Source organism: Zootermopsis nevadensis, unplaced genomic scaffold (genome assembly GCF_977971745.1).
Source record: "Zootermopsis nevadensis isolate Lab colony 2312 unplaced genomic scaffold, Znev_1.0 Znev_ptg000012l, whole genome shotgun sequence".
NCBI classification, from domain to species: domain Eukaryota; kingdom Metazoa; phylum Arthropoda; class Insecta; order Blattodea; family Termopsidae; genus Zootermopsis; species Zootermopsis nevadensis.
The window spans coordinates 3,126,272-3,151,307 of NW_028259144.1; the positions used below are offsets into that span (position 1 = coordinate 3,126,272).

Genomic DNA, 25,036 nt, shown 5'->3' on the forward strand with positions numbered 1-25,036 from the left:
TTGGTGCCTTGGCTTTGCGTGTTGCAGAGGCGCCAGGCGCTACCGGCCAACACCGTCAAAACAGTCTACCAACAGTGGAGTGTGACCAGCGACAACTTGGAAAGCGAAGAGACAGAAGGGCTATCGTAGCCTCCAACCGCCTTCCTGGGGCGGCAAAGAGAAAAGACAGGATACACGCAGTGTGACTAGTGAATCTGTTGGGTGATTTTTTACTGAAACATTTTTATTGTAGTGGGACTTAATCAGAGACGCAGAGAAATGGAAGGACTGCGTATGGCAGTTGTAACCACAACGATTGTCGTCTTCTTAGGTTTCCTAGCCTCCAGTGGTGAGTACTGACAATTTTCTTTCGTGGAAAGAAATACGAAGACAGAATATATGCCAGCAGCGAAGTTCCTCAGCAAATGTTTTCCTATGCAAAGAATTAACTTCTTCTTGACACAATATTCTGCACAGAATCTTGTTTAGTAAAGTACATAAGATGTCCCTGAACTTTTATCTGATACACGGACAGGTAAAACAGCAGTGAATCTTCCGAGGGCTAAGTCCCTACACATACAACATTAATTATCAATATTATGACCTGTTAACATATTTTCATGCAAAAACTTGACGAATCTATGTTGCATTAATACTGAAGATACAGCATAATCACGTTGAACTTTCGCATTATCATTTTTACACGAACGTATAAAATAACTTAAGTCAGGAATATAACTTTTGTCGGATTAGTCTATAACAGGTAGAAAGGCAGACTAACTGCAACATGTCTGCTGACCCAGAAAAAAGATGTATTAATTTAAAAACAAATTATTTAATTGCTAAAAGAAAACTAAAAGGTGCATAATCTTCAGTAGCCTATCCATAAAAATTGATCTCTGAAGTGACCGAGCGATTCAGGGTTAGTTTACTCTGCAAACCGGTGACTTCAGGAATACCAATCACTACTACGAAACGTTTTAAATAAGCCAGAGACTAGCCAAACTACATCTATATAACAAGATGACATCAGATTCTTAAGTTATGTAATGATTCTCCATAAACCGCAGTGGCTATTTAGCGTTAAACAAAATGATAAGATAACTATATAGAGCAGGGGTGACCAACCCGCGGGCCGCGGGCCGCATGTGGCCCGCCTTGAACATTTCTCCGGCCCGCGAGAAAGAAATAAGAAAACTTACAGCTGCTTTTGAAAGCCGATTCAGTAATTTAGAGTTACACAAATACAACAAAATTTTTGAAATATATTCATCTCCCTTTCATGTTAAAATCGAGTCGGCCCCAGAATATCTCCAAATGGAACTGGTTGACTTACAGTGCAATATTGAATTAAAACACATTTTTGAAACATCAGAATCAAAAATAGATTTTTATAACACTTACGTCACAAAAGAGAAATTTTCCAATTTGAGAAATCTGGCACAAAAAGTTGTTAGCGCTTTTGGTTCAACTTACACCTGCGAATCGTTTTTTTCGAAAATGAAATTGACCAAACACAAAACACGCTCAAACATAACGGACGCTAACCTGCAACACCAATTACGATGTGCAAATACCCAAATTGAGATCGATTTGCAAAAGCTAAGTGAAAGAGTGGAGAAACAAATATCGCACTAGTAAAATAAATATTTTTTAATGATTTCATTATTTTTATTTCATTCATATTTATATATTTTTTATATTTAATTTTTAGTGCTATATATTTCTTTACAATGTACGCTTAGTATCATTATTATTATATTATCTATGTTTACATGTAAGAATAATAGTAAACACAATAATAATAACTCATTATGTTTCAATTTTTCACTCCAAAAAAATGTCTATAGTGTATCTAAATCTAATATGGGGATATATAATTTTATATGTGGCCCGCGGAGTTATGATGCATTTCCAAAGTGGCCCGAAAGATCATTTGGGTTGGCCACCCCTGATATAGAGCGTGCAGTGATTACGTAAGGAACAGGAAGGATACTGTAGTGCCTATTATAAGGTTCTATCCTGTGAGACTGGACAGTAAAACAAATTCTAATATTGAGACTCGAATTGCGTATATTTCGAAAGCAAGTCGGACGATTTACAGCTTTTGCTAACCCACTCTGTAGGATAATAATGCTGATGACGATAAAATAAAAAGAGACGTACATCTGTGATTAACGAAACATACAAACTATTTATGTCTTCCTGGTAGTCTATGCTCTCCTTTCAATGTACCCACAACGCATCGCCACGGACACAATCCGAGAAACTAAACTCGAAACAGAAGCGTGTAACTCGCTATCAGGAAGCGTGTACACTTCCTTCCTCTATCAGATATGCTGACCAGGTTTTGTGTCGTACGGATAAGTCACTCAAGCGAAATGAATAAAATGAACAAGGAGGTAGTTCCCTCCGCTCGCACGTTTAATTCCCGAAATTACTGAACGGTTTTAGATTAAATTTGCTGTAAGCGAGTTAGTAAAATATGTCGAGCGATTTTAATTTCGAACCGCATGGATCCAATATAACACCTGCTTTGTTTAAAACTCAAAAACGAGAGTTAACGACGTTCTTAAACATAATTTATAAAAAACAAAAATAATGGCAAATATACGTTACAAGACACATATAACTCAAGATAACAAAACAAGTATTTCAAGTATTTTATTGTGTAAATATTTAACGAAATATAAAGAAAAATTATTTATAGTTGTATGTATTGTGATATCTTTGACGCGATTATGTTTGCAACAGTAGAATTTTGTACATCTGCAATAAATTATCATCAGAGTCACCGCTGTTAAATTCTAACTTGAGATTTTCATCCAAGTTTGTCCATAGTCACTCCAGGTTTTAATTAGCAGGGTCTATACAATATCCGCCATCCTGAACTGAGGGATAATATATTTATATCAGCAATAAATAAACACGGAAGGCAATGATAAATTCAAAATTTATATATAAAAAAGAATAATTTGTCTCTATGCAGTGTGAATAGTTATTCATCAGTAAATTGCATACCCACAGACTCTCTTTCACTCTAATTTTAAATAAGCGCTGCTCCTTAGTTCCTTTACAGTACCATCTTTAACAGGAGATGAAACTGAGGGACAAATCGATCAACGTGTCCAGGACAACCAAATAATTATTTATCAGTGTTGATTATAATCAACACTGATAAATAAAAACTGCATATGAGAAGTTGGGTAGAGAGAAGCGGTCGTTGATTTATCTACTTTGTTACAACGTCCATACCAGGCTTCATGTAAATCGGTCAACTGGTTCAAAATTATAAGCGAAACAAATCCGAATTTATACAGACACGCCTACTAAAAGAGGACGAGGTACCTTGAAGAACACGGGTACATTCGTGGAAGGCGAATGACGTGACACAGCATACATCGGTGAAATGAGAATTTCATAGAACTTTGTGATTGTAAAATATCAACAGAAGATACTTCTTAGGAGACAGCGTAGATGACAGGATTTTCGACATTTTTAGCAAGTTAGATAATTAGTCAGTTAGATAGTTACAGTTAGGCAGTCAGAGTAAGCAGAAGGGAGCTTAATGACAAAGTTTCAGAATCAGAAACGCCTACCAGTACACACCAGCTCAGAATGACAAAAACACAAATATTGACATCCGTTAGCATAAGGTATTACAAGTTGTAATATTGATTAATATATGTAATTCATATAAGGGTGGGCGTCTAGGCGCATGGTTTCTGAACTGCACAACTCTAGCTGCTGTACAGGAACAAGGAAATGGTGGCTTCCGAAGCCCCACTGAAGCGTGACAAAAATAGCTGTAAGCAGTCTCTTCCCATCAGCCCATAACCGAGAGACACGGCGAAATAGCCACATGTTTCGCCACCAGAATTATTTGCCCTCTTTGACGGTACAGTCCTATTCGCGCCTTTGTATCATCTAATCCTAGAAGTTTCCTAAGTTTCCTGTTCAGTGAATTATATAGCGAATATGTGGTCTAGAGATGCATTTACGAGGAGATCTAGAGCAGACTAAATTCAGAGATCTGTATTTCCGTGTAATTCAGAATCATTTATCCTCCCGTCTTCTAGATAAACAAGATTGGAATGGTGTACTTCTTGGAGTAGCCTATACTCAAATCCCAGCACGGCAACAAACACAACAATTGTATCAAAAGTAACAATAGTATCCTAGGTCAGTGCCGAAGTCATCTGATTCGAGATCGCTGTTGCAACAATCTGAGCCGACCCAGTTCACAGCGTTGCAACAAGGTGTTATAACAATGTTATCGGTTCAAATTGTTGCAACGGTGTTCCAAGAATGACTTAAGGTCGAGGGGGGTTGCCTAATTAGTTCCTAGGAAAACGCAACTGGGCATGGACAGGCCCGCAACGTGTTCTTCGTTCGCGCCAGGGCGTGAAAAACAAATGAGAACGTAGAAATTGCAAATATCAAATTACAAAGAACGTAACTAGACAATTAGCAGAACGACGTTTAGATGGACGTAACCAATCATGTGTGATCACTTCGCCATCCTCATAATATGACTTACATATCCTTCCACTGCTCACGTCTAACAAAATGAAACTCGCTATGATAGAAACCGCCTGGCGTGAGGCTCGAACCCACGAACCTGAGATTAAGAATCTCATACTTTACCGACTGAGCCAAGTGGGCTCAACGCAAAGGACGTATTTCACGAGACAATAAAAATTATGCGAAATATTGATTAGAAATATCTGAAGCGAAGAAGATACTGGAAAAACCTAGGTTTGGATTACAAAATAATGTTAAAGTGAGTCAGGATGCTAATTACACGATAATAAACTTCAAAGCTGAAGATAAAGGAGATACGTTCCTCCGAAACGTTGGTAACCACCCACAAGACCACTTTGGACATCTTCGATTCCTTGATACGCTCGTATAACTGGTTCTTAGAAAATAACCGTGACCATAAAATCAGAGTCCTCTGGCACGTCTAAATGAAAACAGAATGCGGAAACAATGTCTGAGGTGTCTACTCCGCGTCCCAACATCGCCCCGACTCTGTGGTACTAGTAATACATTCCATTACTGCTAGGCTCCTTTTATTGGTACCTTATTCTTCGTTGGCATAGGTTGGGTTCCATGTCTCATTGGTCTCTAAATGATGCAGCAGTTTTTCCAAGTATACTACTGTTTTATTTGTGCCTTTCTTGATTTAAAGGAACTTTCAGTCAGAACATCAATAACAGTTCAAATGGTGTACTCTAATCAGCGGTACATATTTTCGAGACGTGTTATGAAAACAGGTTCGGTGTAAGGGAATTTGGTGTCCTAGGCGAACCTTCAGTCCTACACCTCCCCATTACCAAGACTGTACTCACCACGTCAAGGAAAGATCATAAATAATCAAATACAACTGTCAGTATTTATCACGGTTTACAAGAGATGTTCAAAATGGTGTTTCCTCCATGTTTAATGCACCTCGGTAAAGCGACTTAGGAACCTTCCTACATATTGCAAGAAATTTACTGTAGTCGTAAAAAAATACTAACTTCGAGATTTTAAAAGGAGAGAACATTTCTAAGAATTTCAGTGAGAGAACCCGTTTCGTCCACTCATCGCTTTCAGAGAGGAAATGCAAATAAGGAAGGGGGGAAGCTTACAGAGAAACATGGAATGACAGAAAGAACAAAAATACATTATTATATTATCGTGTAACGTTATAATATAAAATAATTCTCATCATAGATTCTGCATGTGGGGAGGGGGATAAACCTAATTGTGTTTAAATCTTACATACACACATTACATTTTGCTGATCCTTTATTCCAATTATTGTCTAAAGGAGCATTTACTAATGAGTTTAGTTACAAGCGTTTGCTCACTAACTTCTTAGCTGTTAAGTCTCCACCTAGAAAGGTGTTTTCTAAAAAGGTAAGCCTCAGTATTTCATCACAAATTTAAATTCTGTCTCACATTTAGCGAATCAGAGAAAATGGGGAAAAACTGAATAAAATAATGAGTAGACCTAAATTTATACCATTTAAATAACTTTCTTTACTCTCAAAGTCATGTAAGTAGTGGCAGATGACGCCATGGCTCGCTGAGTTGCTATTTTTCCTGACTTTATGAAATTGCAGACTGATGTCAAGCGATGTCATTAATTTTAACTGAAAACGGGTGATGAAAGATCAAGGTAGGCGTGGCTATATTTAAACTTCAAACGCGGAAGTGTACCCCCTCGCCTCGGTATAAACGATAAACTCGACATTCTAATAATAGCAGAAAGTTGCCCAAGACAAATTCTCAATCACAAGAGTCGAATACAAAATGCAGGGCACACGTTTTAATAACATATGTCGGAAAACTTAAAACGCCTAATTTATATTCATCCACTAGAAAGAAAGAAAGAAAAAAAATATATATCCTTATAAAATTATTTCAGGTATTTTAACGTAAATAACGAGAAGTTATCACACAACTTCCTTACAGGCAAACTCCATCAATCATTTAACAATTACACATTCCCAGTTTTCATATTGGCGAGCTAAAGCTGTCAAAATGTCACGTTTTAAATGTTTTGAACGCAATTTAAAAGGCAGCGGAAACTATAACGTAAGATGTACGGGTCGTAAAAATATATATGGGAATGACTAGAAATGGATAAAAAAGTTAGTCGAAAAACCTAGGATTGCAACCGATGATAATATTAAAATGAATATTAAATATAATAAGAATGCGTGGACTATATTCATCTCCCTCAGGATAGGATCTAATGGCGAGCTTTTGTGAACACGATAATGAATCTTCTGGTTTCACAGAAGGCAGATATTGGTTTGCTACCTGAACAACTGTCAGTTTCTCAGTAACTCTGCACCGTGAAGTTACTTAGTCAATGATCTATCTTTAAGGTATATTTTCCTAGAGTAAGCCTATCTGAAAGCTGTCAGGTATACCCTCGAATTTCAACACTGTCGCCATATTTGTAACATTTGATGACGAAGAGAACGTTCCCTACAAAATTAGAATGTATCTTCACTCCCTGTACCAGAGGTATTGAATTTTAACAATAATTGTATTTCAAGAAACAGGCAGACTCTAATGCTAATTTCACGCGTTGTCTCGGCCATTACTTGATTCCGAAAAAGACGATCTAACTAATGGTTATTTTTCGACGAAATCATTTCAGTATCTTACACTAAGGGTGTCATTTTGCTCCAACCCAAGAGATTCACTGCCTTCCACGCAACGATATATAGCGCTCGCAACTGAGAAAGCATCGTTGTATGAAATAAAAATAGAGCATACGATGCTATATAGGCTAAGCTGTACACTTTTAACGGTGGTCTGTCTCCGGTCCGTTTCGTATATTTTCATCCGGTCGTCCTGCAACCTGGTGAAGAAATGCATTGCGTAATTCCAATCAGTAATTTAGCAATGGAACGGAAGACAGGAGCAGCACCTAACAAGCCTGCCAGGTACAGGCAGACTTTGACAACTGGGTCACTCTTCAGCAGAAAACCATGTGAAGAATGAGAGTCGGGGGTGAAGGACAACCCCCAATTCCGTGACGTCACACCAAGTACGGCGGCGGGCGACGAGATATCGATTAATGCAGCAGCCTGGTGTATGTACTGTCTGTAGTCCCTTCTTCCACACATATAGCCCACCACACAAAATGTCAAAGTTCATGAGCAGTGGGGTCGGTCCAGGTTTAATGCTGGTGCAGTAGAAGAGGTTTAGCGGGAACGTTGGAGTAAGTATACGCTAAAATCAGTACAGGGCCTATAAAGAGATACTGGATCATCGTGATTGACAGGTGTCGGATACGATCTCTGTGAAGAAGCAAGTGCTTCTGACACGAGAATTGATGTTGCTTACATTGTATCACCATGTCCTAGATCAGGGAATATCACCAAGGAAGAGCTACACAAATGCAAACCTTCATTACGGAAAAGAGAATGCGATTGTTCAGAAGCTTTCAACTTTTGTCTTCATCGCCATCACCCAGCGGTCAACAACTTAGGCCACTTGTTGACCATCTGTGCCTCAGTCTTGCAAAAATCGGAAAATGAGTTATCTGGGCCGATGCGCCATTTTGTCTGGTGAAGTTTACCGAAGTCTCAGAGGTCTCCTTCAACAAGGCTATGATACCCTAACAATGGAGGCAGTAAGCTTCTCTGAAACGTCGGTAGACTTCTACCAAACTATACGAAGCAACATCTTAAAAGACAGTCATATTCATGCTCTTCGCCGTGAGAACCCTAGATCTCGCCCAAAGATACTAATTTTTGGAACACCGATTAAAATGGATAGCGGAGCAGATGACAGACGTGAACATTATTGATCCTGGGTTCGCACCCCAACTGCGCCTGTAGTGGTGGTATTGTACCGAACATGGAAATTAATTTGATGTCAGATAAATTCTTGTAAAGCTCAGTTGGCTTCGTTTATTGTAAACAGAAAAATGACGGGGAATAAACATCCGCAAATCTTATTAAAACTACATATGAGGTTATCAAAGGTAACGTTGACGAACGTGTAAAAGGAGTGTTACATTTCTAACCTGTTATTAACGAGAAACATCATTTTATACACATTAAAAGATTTTGGCTTATTCCACTTTATCTATGAGGAGTTCATATATAAATAACACTACACTTGTTAAAGAATTAACGATTTTAACCTCGGCAAAAATCGTGCACTTTCCATACTTTCTATCAGTCCCCATAAACAGAAGTCGAAACAGTCATGGATCGCATTGCTCATCATGGCCTCTGCTCAGCTGACAAGAAAGAAGTCAGAAATCGAAATTTTAGACAGGCATCCACTGGCTAAAATATCCCTTACCACCGCTATGACAGGATGAAGACTTTCGGCAGAAGAGGGCCTACAATATAACGTGGGATCCAAATCACGGTGGGGCATTGTATACTGCAAACAGTTTTCGCCGTGCCAGTACGGCAACTTCTCCGACACTTATGTGAGACATGTAGCATAAACAAGACTTTGCAGGCGTTATTCCACTCTATTACTGTGCAGTCCTTCTGGTGTGTAAAATATAACTGTAGAATGAACATTTTCTGAAACCTTATTCCAGAACTTTTGTGGCGTAAAGTACAGTGGTCTACGAAAATAACTCAGAAGAAGTAAGACCTTTTCCACGGGCACTTAAAAAAGAAAAGTTGAAAAATTATTCCAAGATGGCTGTCTTTTGGGCGATCGCCCTGTTGATGGCAGCAGCAAGGATCTCTGAAACGTTGATAAACTTCCACCAGACTACACAGCGCTACAACCCAGATGACTGCCTTCTTCGGATTCACCTCCGTGAAAACCTAAAATCCTACTTATTTTAATGTTATTCTTTATATAAATACAAGGTAAAGAAAATTTCACTTACCAGATGATGCAGTCCAAAATTTTGTTGTACTGTCGCCGGCTTTAAATCTTGCTTAAGAATTTGAAGATCCTGAATAACCTAGAAACAAAAATAAAAAAGTATTTAAAACTCTGTACATGACATTAAAATTTCTTCTCACATTTCTTCTGACAGATGAGGAGTTTAAGAACAAAGTACTAAGACGTACCTTTTTAAAATAAAATAGCAATGGACTGAAGGCCATTATATAATTAGGAGCACCGTAATGTCTGTTGTTTGCCTAAAATTTTTAGCACAATTAAATCAAGTCGAATGGAAAGGACATGTAACAACGCATACGAGAGAAATGATAGATATAAACAAAAATTTGATTGGAAAACCTCAAGGAAAAAAGAGATCTTGTAGGACCAAGGTGTGCATGGGATAATATCGTAGTTGCTATATGAACGCAGATGGTAGAGCAGTCACGTAAAACGTTAAAGGCTATACATCGCGTAAATTAAGAACTGAGTCGGGCCGCGAGCTTGATATACCTGTACCAGGGTCTTCTAAAACCTTACGTGGAATCGATTAATTACTCTTGCCGAACCAATGGATGTTCTTGAAACACAGTCTCAGAACCAACGAAGTTAAGGTTGCTCTGGAGAGATAGAGAGAGAGAGAGAGAGCAGTCTGATTAATGAGCTTAATAATACGTAATAGCTTGCAACACAACATTACCTAAGGTGTATAGAAAATTCATCATTCTCCAGTCCTGCGATAAATCAGGAAAACTAGTAAAGTACTCGTTTAGAGAAGTTAATTGAGTACGATAATAGGCAGGGGAACAGGCGAAAACACAGTTAATGCTATTACGCTAGATTATATCCCTGCTGCGATCTGTGTGTAATTCACAATCCGTAAATTAACTTCTCGTTTTACGAAAGTGATTCGTTTATTGAAAATTCGCCGTTGCCAGGAGAAAAGGAGTAGAAGTTCAAAAATTACTAAATATATATAAGAATGTTTCATTATAGCTAATATTTCGTATTACCTGACTATCACGTGCTAAACCAGCTTGCTTTACGGAGTAGGCCTCTTATAATTCAGGATTAATTTCTGAAACTGTGAATCCTTATAGACATTTGGTAGACTCCTTTGATGAGGAATAGCCAATAAGATAACCTCTGCCAAGTTCTTTCCTCCTTATGAATAATAAAGCTACTCAAAAGCTAATTCTCTCTTATCATACCTGGCAGATTCTTTCCTCCCCCAGTACGTCACTGGTCTGTATCGACTTCACAATGATGACGTCACAAAGCTTGTAACTGTAAGCATGGAAGCTTTTATAACCTCCCCGTGCAATATGCGATGAATATGTATCCAAACAGAATCAAATACAGATGAAATGACCATGTAAATCAGCCTAAGCAATCATGTTACGTCATCTGCTGTTACTTTTCTTCCAAATTTCGTGTTTTACTCATGCTTGCTCCACTCCACTAGAAATATAACGTTAATTCAAATTCAAGCTAAACTAAGCTAATATAATTTGACTTCAAATTCGGATATTTTTCAAAATATAAAAATATACTTAAATACAAAATAATTAGGCTACTTGTTTTTTTTTCTAGTAAAAATACAGATCCGCTGTTCTCTGAAAACGAAATACCCAAGTAGTTTATTTATCCCAGAGTCCGACATCTTGCGGATTTTATAAAGTTTCTAGTTTCAGGAATCACCATGGTTAATTTTAATGCAGGACGTAAGAAAATATATTCTCATGATCAAAATACTTAATTTCTAGTGCGTTAAATACTACACTTAATTACGCTACGCTTAAAACTAAAATATACGAAAGGTTGTTAATCTAACTACAAAACCCTCACCTAAACAGAATCAAGTGAAGAAATATTTTATATTGGTGAATATCACACAAAGCCCACTAAACAACCAACTAACTAACAGGGTCTTTCTTGAGTATGTTCAAGAAATTCTGTGGCGTTTATAGAACCCGAAGGTTAATTACCGTGTTTACAAGGGCTCGTCACTGTTCAATATATTTATAATTGAATTTTCCATTGTCTATTCTTATGTTCTTTTTTCAGGTTTTTCAATAGAATGCTACCAGTGTAATTCAGCGTACGATCCGAGGTGTGGGGACCCATTTGACAATTATTCACTGGGACAGGTCAACTGCAGTATGAAACCTCCGTTGGAACACCTAACAGAATTAGTACCCACCTTGTGCCGCAAAATAATCCAGAAAGGTATGCTGTCAGATTGTTCTGAACTAAGACTTCAGTCGCAAGAAATGTTTTTGAAGATGTCGTTCTTCTAGGTGACGTAACCCCCCCTCCCCCTCCCCCGACTCACCGTCACCGTCCTAAATGACAGCAGTGCAGTGTATGAGGACTGTGACGTCACGGGAACAATGATAAAAATACTTAAAATGATAAAATGACATAAGTAGTTTGTCGTTCCTGTCTTGTCTATTTCTCTTCGAGTGTGTAATGGCTACTGGCACTTTTATGGGCTACTCCAGCATCGTTGCCTACATTCGGATTATAAGACACGGCCATATTTACGACAGTAAATTTTCAGGTTATACATAACAGTTGTTTGTAGGATCTTGGTTGCAAATGTGACGGCTGAGTTCTTCTCATTATCAAAATTAGACTGTGTCAGAAGCGTAATAAGGCGAGAACGATGACAAGCAAAATAAAAATGAAAAATAAACGTAGAAAAAAATAAAAACATTTGCAGAAATGAAAAAAAGAAAAGTTTAATTCTAATAGATGGAAGCATGTACCTGTGTATGTCTATATAGACATTGCACTTTAATAAGTTTACTAACATAAACATTAATTACATTAATGGTAAGTCATGATAATAAATGTTACACTATATGATAGGGGCCTACACGAATATTTTGTATCAGAGCCCACGACGATCTAGTTTCGCCAATGACTGAATTAAAGGACAAACGTAGGACTTGGGCAACGTACATTGCAGGGTCAGCGGATTGGTATCTTCAATAAAAGACTGATTGACAAAGATGGTTATGAAGGCCTTGAAGTTTGCCGACAAGTGCAATTGGCCATGCCTGCTTCTCTCTTGCCTGCGTGGTAAGTATATTCTTTCAGGACGACGTTGGTAGTGCTTGGCATGCAGCCATAATCGATAGGTTCCCTGTTACCGAGACACAGTTCCATCGCCCCACCAACCATCAGCTTCACTGAAGGGAGAACCTCAAAGTAAACTCACTCAGTGTGACGCTCGTAGTAAAGCAGTCGTCTCCGAACTGGCAAGCCAATTTCTTTAATCCTCACATTTTTAAAGCCAATACTACATTATTCAAGGCTACTGATTTCGCTCAACTTTAGCACTTACCAGTTTTATTCCGCATCATACTGTGACGGATGATAGTGGATAGGTCCTCTGTAGTGGATATTAAACTGATATAACACTTTCGCCCATCTCGACATGAAACGAAATGATACTTTAATTCAATGCCGTAAAGTAGCAATGAAGACAGACATCACATCTATCTCGAAAGATTCAATTACGAATTAGTGTAGTTTCGATTACATAAAATCGCTGCAGAGTGAAGAGGCAAAATCGATCTCCGTAATAATTCGAGTTAACTTCGGAATGTGATCGAACGATTATTATATCGCATCCATTGTCTATCGATCGCCTGTTTGTTCCTAGACGGCAGTTCTATGATTAAAGAAAAAAACATACATTTAATTTGGTGTAGAAATGTAATAAAATGTAGCGTCCATTAATTCCATTTTAAATCTGTAACCTTCTAATATGCCATAAATACATTACTGCCTGCTATGCAATGTCTTTTCTGCTTGTTTACTGATTTTGGCTCCTGTTTCGGGAATAGATTTAGCTAGCTTGAACAAGTGGTTCAAAGCCAGAAAGCTCACATTAAATTTTAACAAAACAAACTAATTTCAGCATGCTTTGCCATGACAATCACACCACTCTTTAAAACAGATTCAATAAAACTAGTTTGTTTATGTCTATTAAATCAAGTCATATGGAATTATCTTCTGGTGAAACTAAACAGACAGCAAAAGAATATATATAGCATCAAAGGAGAAGTAACAGAATAATAGCACATGCTAGAAAAGTCTCTTGTAGAAAACTAAGAAATGTAATATACTTCCACCTGCCATAAACATGACATCCATATGCTGAACACTAACCTCATTATTTTGTCCACGTGGTGTGTTTCAGTAGCAACTTAATTTTTAAACATAATTGAAATGCACTTCATGCTTCAAAGGGTTAAACATAACCCTTCAAACAAATTGTTGCCATCATTAAAACAAGTTAGGATTACTATGATACTGTCACTCTTCTTCTAATGACTGATTCATCCAGCTTAACCTCAAATAAGACTAAATAATACTGGTAAAATTCCAATCCATTCATATTTTACAATTAAAGATGCTGGATCCATAACCAAGACTATAATTTTATTAACTTTATAATTAAAACGACCCTATATTTTAGTTAAATACTGCATGTCAAGTAACTAAGATACTAAATAACATTTTACTTATATATGGTATATAAAGAGCAACGACTTTCACAGATCTCTTATACCTGCATGTTTACGTTACAGTAAATGGCAAGGTCCGAGTTGTTCGAGGTTGTGGTTATATAAGTGACGTTTCACCACGATCGTGCATCCAGCGATCAGGCACTCATGATGTTCAAGTACAGTACTGTTCCTGCAAGGGTAATCTCTGCAACACAGGTGAAAGGCAGCAGTCAATTTCAGCAAGTCATCACATCCTACTAGTAGTTTCATATCTTGCCACCACCTCACTACTCAGGAAAGTCGCTGACATTTTATAACAACAGTAACTCTCAATTACTGAATTAATGAACAACTTGTACTCTTAAGTACTTCAACAGAAATAAATTTTAAGGGAATTAATAAAGGGAACCAGAATAGGTTAATTTAAGTTAATGATCTAAAGATGGGATTAGTCTTTACCCTGCTCCCTGAAAATTTAAGACAGAAAAAATGTTAAAATAAATTAATAAAAAAACTTCAAAAATGATCATTAAAATAGGAAGAGTATGAAACAGTAACAATAAACAAAAAATACAGTAGCTGTTATGCATATGATATAATTCCAGTGGCATTTCTCTTGTCATAGCACTCAATAAAGAAAGGCAGAAAACTGATTCTGTTACTTTATTTTTAATTAGCAGAACCATAGCTCACTAAAACATCATACATATATAATAAGCCTAATAAATAAGGTGTGCTATAGGTTATCATCACATTATAATAATATAATAATGAAAATAAAAAATAAAATATGTAGGACTAAACATTGAAGTTTAGTCGGTTGTTTAGTGGATGATGATTATGATGGCTTCTGTGTGTGATGTGGACCATGTTGTCCTGTGATGGGGTCTCTCTGTGTCCCAGTAGGTTTGCAACTTTAAATTTTAAAGAATTAAATTGCATTATTATATCTAGATAACGGTTGAGAGTTTCATATGTAAAATATGGTATTAACTGAAATGTCAGGGACTTCTCACATAACCTCTGAAGTGGTAATAGCCTTTCCTATAACACTGATAATTGATTCAGTTAACATGCAATTAAATTAAATACATACACAATAAAAGTTTCTAATTATACACTAATTTCTTAAATATTAATTATAATAAAATGCAAATGCATGCATATGATTATGTATAACAGGCCACAGCAGCTGTTAGTTAACTGTACGATTGCATAATAGGGTTCAATTCTTGACAGAAGCAACAGGATTTTTCTCTTCTCTACTATGTCTATAAAAGCTAGGGGCCCATCCAACCTCCTATTTATGACAATTTTGCTAGGGTCAAGTACAATTATAACACAAACTGGTCACTTACCAACATTTGCCAATATGGCACAGAGTTTACGAAAAAACTTCATTTACAGTTACTTAAAAAATATTATTGTGATGTTCTGCCAGATGTTGCTGTTATTTAAACTTTAAATATTAAAATTAATATGGAAAGACAAGTTCTTAAACCTATAAGATACAAAACATAATTCTATAAATGTCATGACATACTACAAAGATACATAAAATACATAAAATCCATAAAAAGATGTAACAAATTGAATCAGAACTGCTGATGCGCCAAGGATTCATTCATGGAATAATTACAGAAGTGATATTACAATTCAGTTATTTGTATATTTGTTAAACTGCAGAGGCAGATATTTACAAACAACATGCATGTTGTCAGATTATTATTCACATAGGCCTACTGTTTACAATAGTTGCTATATTAACATGACATTAATTTGCATGAAAGTTCACGAAGAATGGGGGGCACATAAGGAGCCCCAAAAAGGTCAAATAAACTCAATTTTAACACAATAAACAAGCAGTGGATAATACAGTTGTTTAGTATTGCAGGAAAGTAAACACATTATTTTGAAGTGTACACATTCCACTGTAAATGGAATGTTCATTTCAGTAATTTTAAAATAATGCCTAAAGCCATTTTTATTTATGACAAACTTAAATAAAGCTGTCACTATGTAATAGTAAAATGAACCATTTACCACATATAACTGAGTTTAAATTATTTTTATTATATGAGCTTCAAGCATGATGTAACACAGAGAGATCCTATAGCATTTGTCATCCAAAATATGAATGTGGTTTAAATTTGACCCAGAATTTTCAATATTTCTTATAAACAGTGATGTGGATTGGTGTAGATTTTGCACAGTAATTTAATGGGACCCTGCATGTATGTGCATGTAAAGGAAGAGTACATTAATAAAACTGTCTGATATGAAACATATAAGATAATTTAATGGCATGCTACAATCAAAATACAAGTTCAGATTTGTGAAAAAAATGCATTATGAAATTAATGCTGAATCATATGGAATGTAAATCTGGAAACACGCTGATCCACTTGTGGAAGAGTTACAAATAACCTCTTATGCATTTTTGTTCTTATGAATGTGTTTACTAAGACAGTAATTTTATTTGCTGTAAAATTAAGAGGGATTTGAGATTCTCATGGTGGTCAGTATGAAGATAGCTATCATCTGGATTGTAGCACCATGTAGCTACAACCCAGAAGACAGCCATCTTTGTACTGTAAAGTTGTTCATATCTTGTTCAGAATTTGGGGTAAGAAGAGTCATACAACACATAGCTGTGTGTGAGGGTGAGGAAAGAAAAAGGAAGGACTGTGGTAAAAAATTTATGCATTTCAGACTGAAAATTTAAACATTGCGGACAAATGAGTCCATCAGTCCATGACTCCATACAGTGTTAAATGCAATAGCCAGCACTTTTCAGATTACTAATCTTTTAAAGAAAAACACACACAAATGTAATGTGTAGGCACATGTTAGATATAGGTAACAGAAACCAATATTACAGCAAGCAAAGCAGCGCTGCAGTTGTAGTTACACTAACATAGATGTATACAAAATGGACATGTCATTAAGCATTTTAAAATTCTAATATTAAAGCATTAGGGGTCTGTAATGAATACGCTTTGAGTAAGAAGAAAAATAATTAAATCATGCCTATATAGAAGCAAAGTGAAATATTAACATATGTAACTATTGCATTAGGTAAACTATAAAAAACAACACACGCTAGTGTTCAAAAAATAAATACAAAAACCCAAGTGTGTCATTATTTGTAGAGATTGGTTAGTTCTAGCAATTTAATTATAATGTCACTCTTTTTCTTAAAATAAATTCCACTTAAAGACAACTAATATTCCATTAATATGTAAGCTGTGTATTTATTACATCTTATCAATTAAAAAGCAAAGCCTGAAATTTAATAATGATTAATACAAATCAGGTATCTTCTTGTTATTATTAGCAGTTTGTTTAAGAACTAAGAAGGGTTAGGGGGGGTTGTTGATTTTATCATTGTTGTAGAAGCTACTTAATTTTAAATAATTAATAACAATGGTAATTTATTATAGTACTGTATCAAATAACTCTTAGATACTTTATTTCCTATTAATCCATATATTTCTCTTCCTTGGTTTGAATACTGAAGAATATAAAATTACTTTTAACAAATCAACACATTTCAAGCATCATTCATCTCCATATTGTAAAATGTTGTTTCCTTTGTTAATTACTGCTGCACATTACATCATGCAAACCAAATTTGTGTTTTATTTTCTGACTATATAGAGAATATTTTGAATTCCTCTAACATTTAACCTTAATTTTAGAGACCACTTCAAAATTAAACTGAATTTGTGCTGTAAATATATTATATATAACAGTTGGTTATATTTAAACTTGGAAATACCATTATGTTATTCATAAGTTATTCAATATATAACTTATTCAAGGACAAATAATGGCTCCCTACATAAGTGCTTATGTATGAATGAAAATCAACTTTCCACATTGCAGATGCTGATATTTATTTGCAAAATTTAATTAAACCTACAAATTAAAGAACTTATACAGAATAATTCCATTACTTGAGGAAAAATCTGTCTGTTTGTTTGTTTGTATGTGTGTGTGTATATATATATATATATATATATTGAATGCAGTGTTTGAGAGGTTAAAGTATTTAAAGACTCAAACATGGTAAGGCATGTGATAATTCTAGAATATAGTTAATTTGTTTTGAAATTAGATGAATCAGAGGTGACCTACTTCTGCAACTGTACTCTTTAGTCAAGTCTATACTAATAAAGTGGACATTTCTTTCAGAATCAAAAAATAAAATCAACTGTAGTTAGAATGAAATTACTCACTTGGTTTTGACATAGAAGTAACTTTCATAAAGGCTCGATAAATTCTCAGTTCTCACTTAAATATCAATTGAAAATGTAGATTATTTTAATATGAGCATTCATTCTATTGCAGGATTTGAGGTTATCATATCAGTGAGTTTGAGGATGGCTGTCTTCTGGGTTATTGCGCCATGCAGTCTGGTAAAGGTTTACCTACATTTCAGAGGAGGCAGCAAGGACCTCAGAAATGCCAGTAAACTTCTACCAGACTACATAGCGCAACAACCAACAAGATAGCCATCTTCAATCATTCTATTCCTCATGCCCTTTACCTGTTCAAATGACACTTGAAAAACAAAGTTCAGCTTTACAGCAGCAGTGCTGTTTCTCCACTCCTGCCCTTCTTTGTAAGCTACAGTATCTGCTCACCTTCCATCACAATTCCTTTTGAATATTTCACATTCTGGATTAGAATGACTGACTATATTACAGATGGGCAGAATGAACTATGTTAGTGTTAAAGGGCCTAAAGAAATCATTCCAAACATTTGTAATTTCATTCCTAATATATAAATATGTTTACCTCCTCAGCAACATTATGCCTTGTAATTATCTGTCCACATTCCAAGAACACAACTTTACATGGACATAATCCTACTATTTTCTAGTTACTTGGATTCATCAAGGGTCTAATGTTAAAAGCATAATTGTCATTCATTAAAGTAATATCACATGAATTTGTTTCAGGTAAAACAAAATAGGCAACCATAATATTATTAAAAACTGCAAGCATAACTCTATTAAGATTTTAAACAAAATCCTCATTATGGAATTATATATATACATCAGGTATCACCTATCTTACATTGAATTGTCTTTGTAAACATAATTAAATGTGACATGGATTCTGAATTCAGACAGAAGAAACTAGTGTCAAACAGTTTTAATGGTTCCACAGCTGTATAATTATACTTCCAGCATCATTTCCATTTTGTATGGGTTGATGGATGAGAAGTCTCCAATCTCCATTTTTATTGTCATTCATATATTGTATAAAATATTATGGTTGTCACCATATCCGCTTTATCAAAATACATATTTATTATTAACAAACAAAATTATAATATAGGTTATCATGTAAAATATTTTATAATAATTTCCTATATGTACATAATGTTACTATTTTTGTTTATAAGTGAATATAAATGTTGCATAAGCTTTAAGCATTGCTATAACTTGGCCTCTAAATTGTTATACTTAGAAATACATGTCAGATGTGAAATTGTACTATTTGATTTTACTTTGTTAGAGTGAAGTTCACTTCGTTTCTATGATGTTAATTTCCTAATGAATATATTTAGGTTAAAAACAAAGAATCTCAGTACACACTGCCATAAGATCTCTGTAATTAATGGCAATCACTTGGAAAGATATTAGCATAATAATATAATATGCCTACTAGAAAAAATCATTATTGTAATAATTATGCTTCATGATTACTACCAACATAACAACCACTACCAATATCACCATTCTAACTATTCCATTACCTACTCCATAATGTATTCCTATTGTTATTCTTATAATTCTATCACATTCACATATAAATAAATCTGACACCCATAACAAATTACTTTTTGGGAGCATATCCTCATAAAGTCCCACAAATAATCCTCAATCCTCAAAGTCGCGAGGTGGAGCACCTGCAGAATTAGCCACGACGACTACCAAAGTGCTTTATCATAAGGTAAGTATGCACAAACATGTGCCCATATCTCTTAAGTAGTGCCCAAGTGTATCAAAAAACATCACGAGAGATAAATTTAGACTTATTACACAAGAATTATTATGGCCTGAAAACATATGAATTTTATTCATCCAAAATTGTTCAACTTTCATATGTAATGATTAGCGCATCAAATCACTAACAAGTCAATACAGTTGAACAATGAACTTCAAGGTAGAGAAATTTGGTGGGGTGCCTACTTGGAAAGTGACTACTAATAAGCCAAGGAAAGAGACTGCAGGATCAAATAAAGAAGAATTTTTGGAGGATATGTTGCAAGAGTGGGAAGTGAATGGAACTTCATTGGAATCACTTCAAAAGCACAGAATTAACATAAATTACTTATGTTTATTTGTTTCACAATTTTACAAGTAAGGTCTTAATATAAGAGCCTTTATCATCGGAGAAAATTGCTCATCCAGGACTCCTTAAGAAACTGTACATTACAGTGGAACTGTTAACTCAAATGTACAATTTCAGGCAGCACTCTAGAGTTACAAACAATAGTCACCATGTCCATCCCGAAACTTAACAAAACTAGCCATTTACTGAACCATTTAAATCTACAATTTCTTGATACATCACAACATTTAATTTAAATGCATATAAACCACATACTGATATATACTGACTGCCAAAATTAACGGAAGTTGATTTAGCAGAAATGCTTTTGTACTTCCAGCATCAACACAATTCAATTTAGCATGCCTCCTCTTGTAATATGAGTAAGACTGAGAGATTGCATCACAAATGCAGAGAGCTTGCATGAAGAGTCAATTAGAATATGCATTACCAAATGTCATCCTTTTCATCCTTGAATTTTCCCTCTCTTTCTCCCCTTATTTCACAATTCCATTTTGAAGACACAACAACAAGGCAAATCATATCACAGTTGTGTGTTACCTTTGTATGAGATCACAGCTGACCTCTGGCCTTCAGTATATCATACTAACTTTGTGCGTCCATTTACAGATTTTACCAAAGTAACCATGGATATAAAAAAATTAAGAACACCAACTTAGAAGGAACAAACAGGAACTGTGAATGACAGAATCTCTTCAGAAAACAATGAAGATGTTTTGGAATCATCATATGACTTGGGTCAGCCAGGGTTTTCTAAAAGGGAAGTCCAATTTTGAGGGAAGCAGGGTGTCCTCAGCTTCAAAGATAAACCACACATATTCGGAATGTTGACTCGGCAGCAAAATGAAAAGCACAAACTTGTTCAAATTCATGACATCAAAGGTAATAAATAACTAAAATTTTGTTACAAAGATTTTTCTCAGCATCAAGAAGAAAAAAGAATTTTTCATGCTCTGTGCAGAGCTCCTTTGCATGATAAAGGCTGCTGCACATATGACAATCTTCAAAGTCTGATTAATATTCTGCAATCTTACAGCTTCCACTAAACAATAATTATCACAAATCCATACCACCATTACAAATGGAGCATAACAAATATGTATATATGTATTTATTGATAACTTTATTATATGTACTTCTTATAACTTTGTGCTAAATGTGTTTAATAGGCAGTGATTTCATTCTTGAATTCTAAAATGAGAACTCTAATTGTGTTACAACACCAAATTGGACCTATTATACCAGATTTCATCTAAATGGTGTCAAGTGTTTGAAACATGCAGATGGGCAGATGGCAGCTGTGGTTTCCTCGTAACTTGAATTAACTTGAGCTGAAAATTTTGCTCCAATTTATTACCCAGAGTTAATTCAGAGTAGTTGAAATTTTGTAACTATGAATTATCATCCAGATTTATTTAGTTCCTAGCAATAATTTTTGCTTCTCCCCAAATAGTGTGTGTGTTCAGTACAAAGAAGGCTGTCTTCTGGGCTGTAGTGCTGTGTGGTCTGGTAGAAGTTTACCAACGTTTCAGAGGTCCTTGCTGCACAACTGGGAAAACAGCCATTTTTGTACTTACCACCAAAAGAACCTCAAATTGAGTGTCTAGTCGTTCATTGACAGACACTTCCTCTGGATTTCTTTCATACTTCTTTGTCGTTATTCACCACAATGCTTATATCTTTACACCTTCATTTTTGCACATGCATGATAACACATTATTCTGCACTAAAGGGTTAGCATTTTAAGTGTGGCATTTACATGACACATAACTTTGTCCCTCATGACACAAATAAAGGTTAAAAACATGAAAGCCCATTATGATAAGGAATGTAAAACTTGGATTCTCCACATTTGGATTGCTGTTTGAAAATAAATATTAAATATTGTAACTTCTTCTTCTTCTTCTTCTTCTATGGCGCAACAGCCCGAAGTCGAGCCTTGGCCTCCTTCCATGTGGGAGGTTTCTATGTCTTTGAAGTGTACACTTATGAGTAGTGAGTGACAAGCCCATTGCCTCTGCACAATTTCTACTCAATCTTGATTTGTCTGCTAGAGCAATCTACTAGAGAATCAGGAGAGACTTGGGTGAGAAATAACCACTGAATTTTTTCTTACAAAACATCTTGTTCATACTCATAAGGTTCTTTTACTTCCCGTAAATCTACATGTGAACTCCGGCTTTACTTCCCCTCTGAAGGAAGTTGTGCTATGGATTTTTATCACCCTTACAACTCCATCGACCTCGGCCGGGTTTGAACCTGCAAACTTGCGTCCAGCGGCAAGCACGCTAACCACTAGTCCACCGAGGGTAACAAATATTCTAACTACAGTTTCTTAAAACTTTACTGAAAAGTCATCAAATGCTACTCATTCCAGATAATGGAGATGTTCACCATAAACAACCTTAACTGTCATCAAACTGCTAGTACCATTCACAAAAGTAGCTCTCACACACCAACATGCAACTACGCCTATACAAATTTCTAACAGTTTCAACAAACTAGGAACTGCATGTCTGACATTCACTTTTTCCCAGGTCTTGTTGGTTGAGCTTTCCTAGGTGGAGCCCATCGCAGAGCACTTGTATCCACTATGAGTCTTGGCCTCTTGAACTGTGATGATTTTATATGTTCTTCCACTAGTTTTGGTGTCACACATATCACATGTTGACCTTTCCAGTACTTCACCATATTCATTGATTGAAGAGTTGAAATTATGTCTGTTTGAGTTATACTTGTCATTTCGCTGCAAAGAAAGCAACACTTCCCTCATACTATCTTCATACCATGGCAGTGGTTTCAAATTTTTTTTCCTCAAAATTCCTAATGTTGTACATGTACAATTTTCATACTTCTGTCATTACAATTTTTGACGAAAATGCAAGTTTCTGCACAAATGACAACATGATTCACACTCTTGAGAAAACATGCTCATGGCCTAAAGAAGAGAAGATTTATGTAACTACAGGTAGCCCTCGATTTACGCCGGGGATGCGTTCCTGGACGAACCAGTGTTGAAACTCTTTTATAATGTAAATCAATGGGAAGTCAATGATATGCGTTCCCAGCACCCAAACAATGACGAGTAATATAATGGCATTACATTTAAAGCTCTGAAATAACGTAAGTAAAATAAAGGGAATTTAAAAAATATATTTTATACACTTACAATCAGCAATTCGTTGATCCCGCGATTGACTGCGATTCTTTCATGTGACTGATGTGTACAGTCATTTCTGCTCTTATTCGATAGTTGCATTCATGTAAGACGCTGACCTATAAAAAAATCGCGTAGTAAAAATAACCCTGGTACCTCCGCAGAGATTAAATTAGTCCTTTGAAAGTTTAAAGCGCCAGGAATAAAATTGCATAAGAGCAAACTCACATATGCAAAAGTTTGCATTTCACAAACAGCTTTTACCGATTCATCGATCTCATTGGAGCAAATTCGCGTTAAAGAAACATGCGTAATTGCAGAGATGACTGCATTTATAATTTTTATTCAAAATCAGCGATGTAAGAATTACGATTTAGTATAAGAATCAGTACGACTTACATTGTAAAAAGTTATAAATAATAGTAAAATATATTTTTTTTTATTTTTGACTTGCTGGTTTCAAAATCAGCGTTATCCTGAATCGGCGCAAATCGAGGGCTACCTGTATTTTTATATTGTTGCATTTCCGTCAGTGAAGGGACAAAGCAGAATGTACAAGACAAATTAAAATACACATAATTTTATATGGCAGTCAGAACACTGTTAACGGAGTATGGGAACCACTGATCTACAGTAAAAAATCTTATAATAATTTAACCCAGAACTGATACAGATAATCAAACAGAAACTGTTTTGTATGATTGCAAACATAAACTAGGGAATTATACATCCACAGCTTCTTCAGCTTTCTAAAATGTTACGACTGAGGCCTTAAACTGACAGTAGCAAATATTTTGGAGCAAATGAACTATGTATAACTTTGGCTTTTGGGTATGAGGCATGTGGAATGTTAAAAACTATCCAATGTGTCAGTAAACACTATACGGCGAAAACACCATGATTGTGAACATGTTAATCCAACCCTTCGAAAAAAATCTCATTAAAATTATACTTAAAAATTCAGTTCCTACCTCAAAGGAAACACAACATATGTATAGACTACAAAGATCAGGTGGCTAATGCTGTTTAGGGAAATTATCTCTATTTACTATGAAAATAATATGAAACCCATAAATTTACTTTGTGGATGATATTCAGAGTTACTTACTATTAAAACAAATGTTAACGATTTTAAATGGTCAATCTTCCAAATTAAGTCTTACAAAACAAAACTGCTTACCTTAGATCTTTAATAGAAAGGGTTCCTCTAAAATCACGAAGTATTTCCAGAAGAACCCAAGACCAATACGACCGGTAACTTAGTTTACCAAGGTCCGAGAGAGGTTTTTCAGGACTACCAACAGCTCCTTCCATCTTAGAGAGCTCATAACTAAAGGCAATTAACAGTTTTCCATACCCCTGGCGCTGATATGGAGGCAGAGTCAAGATGCATGCTACGTTGTTGCCATCCGGAGATTCCTTTTCCTAAAAATAAAGCAAATATATGTGCTCCACATTCAGACATACAACTTCTGACCCTTCTGAAATACAGTAAGATATTCCAAATTACTGAAACAAATTCTTTGATCTTCCTTAAACACGTGACTATTATTATGATGAGAAATTCCATCACAAAACCTGAAAGTTCATTATAACAAAAGCCAGTCACTGACTGAACTGTATCCTCAGGCAGATC

At 35.6% G+C, this 25,036-nt stretch overlaps 2 protein-coding genes across 4 annotated transcripts in view; one reads left to right on the top strand and one right to left on the bottom strand.

The window, feature by feature from the left end:
- LOC147873940 (UPAR/Ly6 domain-containing protein crok-like) lies at positions 1-19,565 on the top strand. Its single transcript, XM_087347612.1, has 3 exons — positions 1-328; positions 11,419-11,580; positions 13,956-19,565. Exons 1-3 carry the CDS (start codon positions 259-261, stop codon positions 14,189-14,191), a joined length of 468 nt encoding a protein of 155 aa, XP_087203738.1. The 5' UTR covers positions 1-258; the 3' UTR covers positions 14,192-19,565.
- LOC110841531 (histone acetyltransferase KAT8-like) overlaps positions 13,987-25,036 on the bottom strand; it is a 16,618-nt gene continuing 5,568 nt past the window's right edge. Inside the window, exons 6-8 of one of the 3 annotated variants that reach the window (XR_015534883.1) lie at positions 24,581-24,825; positions 23,413-23,519; positions 13,987-14,079 (exon numbers count right to left, since the gene is read on the bottom strand). Coding sequence is in view for 1 of the 3 variants with exons in the window: in XM_022087171.2 (XP_021942863.2) it covers positions 22,767-22,989; positions 24,581-24,825 (468 nt within the window). In the remaining 2 variants the exon portion in view is untranslated. Of the gene's footprint in view, positions 14,080-20,208; positions 22,990-23,412; positions 23,520-24,580; positions 24,826-25,036 lie in introns of those variants that run through there. The other 2 variants (XR_015534882.1, XM_022087171.2) reach the window with 2 other exon arrangements.

Bases quoted from the DNA above. Each gene is read 5' to 3' on its own strand.
- LOC147873940 (XM_087347612.1), top strand. From the start codon at position 259: ATGGAAGGACTGCGTATGGCAGTTGTAACCACAACGATTGTCGTCTTC. The intron at 329-11,418 runs GTGAGTACTGAC...TTCTTTTTTCAG, and splicing joins AGGTTTCCTAGCCTCCAGTG to GTTTTTCAATAGAATGCTAC. The intron at 11,581-13,955 runs GTATGCTGTCAG...TTTACGTTACAG, and splicing joins CCGCAAAATAATCCAGAAAG to TAAATGGCAAGGTCCGAGTT.